Source organism: Haliotis asinina, chromosome 1, assembly GCF_037392515.1.
Source record: "Haliotis asinina isolate JCU_RB_2024 chromosome 1, JCU_Hal_asi_v2, whole genome shotgun sequence".
NCBI classification, from domain to species: Eukaryota; Metazoa; Mollusca; class Gastropoda; order Lepetellida; family Haliotidae; genus Haliotis; species Haliotis asinina.
The window spans coordinates 49,681,540-49,686,275 of record NC_090280.1 but is presented as its reverse complement, the minus strand read 5'-3'; the positions used below and the strand labels follow the sequence as shown (position 1 = coordinate 49,686,275).

At 34.8% G+C, this 4,736-nt stretch overlaps 1 protein-coding gene across 1 annotated transcript; it reads right to left on the bottom strand.

Moving 5' to 3' along the window:
• Positions 1–2,210: 2,210 nt before the first annotated feature.
• Positions 2,211–3,949, bottom strand: LOC137258326 (uncharacterized; the record flags this gene model as incomplete). Its single annotated transcript, XM_067795964.1, has 2 exons — positions 2,211–2,314; positions 3,364–3,949. Coding segments are annotated over 2 exons (690 nt in total), but the record flags the coding sequence as incomplete, so codon positions are not given.
• Positions 3,950–4,736: the final 787 nt, after the last annotated feature.

The window sequence follows — 4,736 nt, the reverse complement described above, 5'->3', positions numbered from 1 at the left end:
CAAATACAGTGCCAAATGGCAGTTGCAAATGTTCACTGGTGTGATTTTGTTCTCTATGTTGAAGGTACCATAAAAACTGGAAAGCATTTGACATATATTGATAGAATTTATTTTGACAAAATGGAATGGAAAAAAGATTTCCAGTCAATAACCTCTTTCTATGAATCATTCATTGTTCCTAAACTGTTGTCTTAAATTGATCTGCATTTGTAGTCCTGCAAATTATTGACACATGAAGTGTATGTGAGAAGTGTTAAAGGTTACTTTGGCATGCATATACAGATTGTTTCATCCCAGTGTCATTTGAAGTGGATGATCATAACAGAACTCAAGTATCACCAAATACTGACTTCTATTAATTGTAATACTTACTTACTGGCATACATTATAGTATGTAAATTGAGAAACAAGATATTATGGAACGTAAATTGAAGTTTATTTCTGTACATTTGTCCAGCTAGTGTTATTCATAACAGTGTTTGAGATGTCAGTATCTGTTACTGTCAAGTACATGTACATGAAAAAGTGGTAAATAATATTACTATTGTTGTCATCATGTATTAATATGACTCCAGATAATACTGTACATATGTTGTGTATAGACCTATTGGTGTAATTAGGCTTTTACTACAACACAAATGTACTGTTAAGTTAAATGGGGATACCTGTTGTGTAAACAGTTTATGATCTGTCATAGAAAAAGCACCTTGTAAATACCATGAGGCACTTAATTATAAACATCAACCTGACACATACTAACAAGTTTTCTACCTACCACTACAATGTATTTTCAGTATTTGTCATCTTTAACCAGAGCCTCAGATAAGATATAGCTCATGTGGTTACTGTACCGAATTCATTTTTCATGAATGGGTTTTATGAATGTTGAGTCGGTATTTCATCTTCTTAACCAACTTAAATACAGATAATGTATAATGGAATTGATTTCATAAAAATTACTCATCCTGTACTGACAGTACAATACTATTACTACCCTAACAGTACAAATTCATAACAATCGATGTCTTTTTCATTACTCAAACAATTCTTATAAATATAACCCATGACCTGGTTTAATACCTTTTGCATATCTAATATTTTGTATGTGTAATTGGTATGCAACCATTTTTTTCGATGCATAATTGGAAATTTTACATGTGTATTTTACCCAGATATGCAGATTATATGGGCCTCTGAGTTTTCACTTGTGTAGATTGTCTGAAATGCACACTGATTAGTTGAGTATTGTAATGATTGATCATAGTCCAGCTGCTCAATTTTCGAATCTCTCTCAGCACTAAGGCATCCATAAGTGACATACAGTATGGTTCAAAATTATTGAGAATAGCTAAAGCATTTCATATTATTAAACGAGACCAAATCAGATAAAATTGAATGTATTGTGAAAGTGAACTGACCTTTTCATATTGTGTAGGTAACAATTTAATATTTTATCAAGTCTCCTTGAGCTTCACGGCACAGTCTAAGACGGGTAGGCATACTTCCTATCAGAGAGGTTAGTGTCTCGTGAGTTATGCTGTCCCAGTATCGGACCACTTCTCTCTTCATGTCTTCAATTTTTGTCAACCCCTTTTGATTCACACATTCCTTCATCATCCCCCAAATGTTCTCAATGGGATTTAAGTCAGGACTATATGCAGGAAATGGTAATGCAGTCACATTTTTCTCCTGAAACCACTGCTTGGCATGTTTTGCGGTGTGTTTAGGATCATTATCTTGCTGCAAAATCCAGTCATTTCCATAAAACACATGTGCATTTGGAAGGAGAAAATTATCTAATATGTTAGTGTAGCGTTAACTTGTCAGATTTCCCTCAAACACACACAGCGGGGTCGTTCCTAATAAGGATATCCCTCCCCATACATGAAACTTTGGGCTGTATTTAGGTCGTCGATACAACGGTGCTGACGCAGACTTTGTCCATATTTTCACATTATTGGGATATACCCATATTGAGCTTTCATCAGTAAAAATCACATATTCCCAGTCAAAGTTTTCATGTGCCAAACACCACTCAACACGCCTGTCTTTATGTTCTTGTTTCATGAGAGGAGAAGGAATTCCAGTCTTTTTCTCCCATCCAAGATCAATCAAATTTCTTCTAACTGTAGATTTTGATACAACTGTTGATCCCCTTTCTATCATTTCATACCTGATGTTGGAGATGCTTGCCCTTTGCTTTTTAGACGCTAAAATTCCCAGCCGGACGCGACCTGAGACGTCCAATTTTCTGGGTCTCCCTGCTCCTTTCTGGTGCCCAAAATCCTTTCCCTCTTTACAGTTCTTTCTAATCCTATACACAGTAGAAAGAGGAGTTCCTGTTCTCTCTGCCAATGTATTTACATCATCAATTCCTTGATTACACAACTCAAGAATCAACCTTCTTTTATCTTCAGCAGACATTGTTGACAGTGCTGAGGAAAATGACGTCTGCTACAAATTCAGGGGAGGTAACTCTAATTGTACTGTACTCAGTAGGCCAAGATGAGTTACCTCCCTTATACCATTACTTAGTTTTAAGTATCAGTGAATCAGTTGAGGTGTTAGGATAGCTCAAAGTAAGAAGAAAAATTCTCAATAATTATGAACCAGACTATATATTCACATTGACTTAAGACTATCTTAGCGCCAACAGAGCTTAAAAAATCTAGGCCAAGATCTGTTTGAAGCTAATGCAGTAATTGGATGTGGGTATAATTATGTACAAATGATTACATGTCAACTATTGTACATCACAGTATCAACAATAAACCATGATGTATTAAAAAAACCTGTATCACATTGTTTTGGGTTTTCTTCTCAGAGGATTATTCGAAAACAAGACACTGTTCTGTCAAGTCAAAATAAATGCATTATTTGCTTTACAACAGGTATTGAAGTTGAATTAGTTCCTGACTAGTTTTGGCATAAGATTACAATAAAATGCACACACTTTCACCATTTTGTTAACAAGTGGTTTCACTTCCCAAGGAATGATGTTACTTAAAAGTCGAAAACATTTTAGTCTCTGTATAGCTCTCTCGACATGAATTCTAAGTTTTGCAATGCTTCTTGTCTTTTTAATTTCACTCACATTTAGTCTCTTTTTCTTACCCCAAGTACATTTTCGAGTAAATGGTGGCATATTTAAGGTAGCTCGCTTTCTTGTCAATAAATCACGAATATTGAAACCTCTGTCTGCCATGATATCATCTCCAGGTTCAATTAAGTCTAAAAATCCTGAATTCTCTGTGATATACCTATCTGAAGCATTACCACCATATAAGTCAGAGACAAACGTGAAAGTACCAGATGGTGATATGGCAAGTAAACATTTCCCAGTATTTTTAGATTTGTACGAACTGTAAGTAGCTGCTTGGGCTGAAGGTGATCTAGGTTTTTGAAAAAAGAACACTGTACAGTCAATTATGGCTCGTGTTCTGGGATATAACTGCTTAAAAGACAATGGCATATATTTCTTAACCTGTAGTTTTGATGGCCATTTCAGTACATTATCAAAGGTTTGAGACATAAAAGTAATCCATGTTGCAAATATCTGACTAACACGTGACTTTGATATTCCAAACACATCTGCTAAGAAATACTGCAGAAATCCTTGTCTCAGACGAACAAGAGTGAGACTAAATTCTTGATACATTGTCAACTTTCTACTTGGACCTGGACGACATCTTGAAGTATTTGTTATTTCACATGCAGCAGCATTGCCATTCCAGTAGTTCAAAACTGAACATTTAGAAACAAGTATGTTGAAGATGCCCAATAAAACAGCACAAGATGGTAATTCCGTATAAAACCTTACATGTTCATCATCTTTAACAACAGTTTCCAAAAACAAGTCCCTAAATAGAGTTTCTTTGTCATCCAGTTTTTCAGTTTTACTTTTAAGGTCCTCATTCATGATATGGATGTCAGACATTGTCAGATCTGTCTGAGTTCCAGCTTCACACATCCAGCTCTTCTCTTCATCCTTCATGACATAGTCATGATCGTCACTGACTATGGGTGTGTTTGATTCTATAGCACCTGGAGGAAAATGAAACGAATATCTTGAATCAATTAAGGTCAATTTGCTCTTTTAAGAAATAATTACTTAATCTACACAACATTTTCATTCTGTATTCAAAATAAAGTTTCAACAAGATTTATCGTTTAAAGTTAAAAATTATTTATGAGTAGACCTTTTGAAAAAATTATTTTCCTTGTTGGTTGAAGGACTGTGATCTCTCCAACTGTGTAGGGTATGACGGCAAAGTCTCTGCTTCCTGATAAATCAGGTGGAACCTCTGTAGTTGCAAGCTCTTTGGTGGATTTCTTCTCATCCAAGGCCAGGTGAAGTGATGAGTTTTGAGTAACTCTATGAAAAAAATATAATTGATAATTTTCAGGTTCACAGTGTTTTACAACAGAATATTTATTACTTGCAAAAATAGAACAAACATCTAAAATAATTCGGTTTTATTATTCACAATTTGTAGATTTATACTGAGCAGACGTAAGGCCAAAGTTGACAATAATTTTGAATTAAACGAATAATTAAACCAGTCGTCTTTTCGACTATACTAATATTGATAAACGTCCACCATGAAAAACCTCGGATCTATTTATAGATCTGCGGCCAAACTCATTAAATTGTGTCAAAATAGAGGCTACAAGACTTTACAAAATCACTGAAAAATAAAGTATATGTGTAAGTGGTCATTACCTTAGAGTGGAGG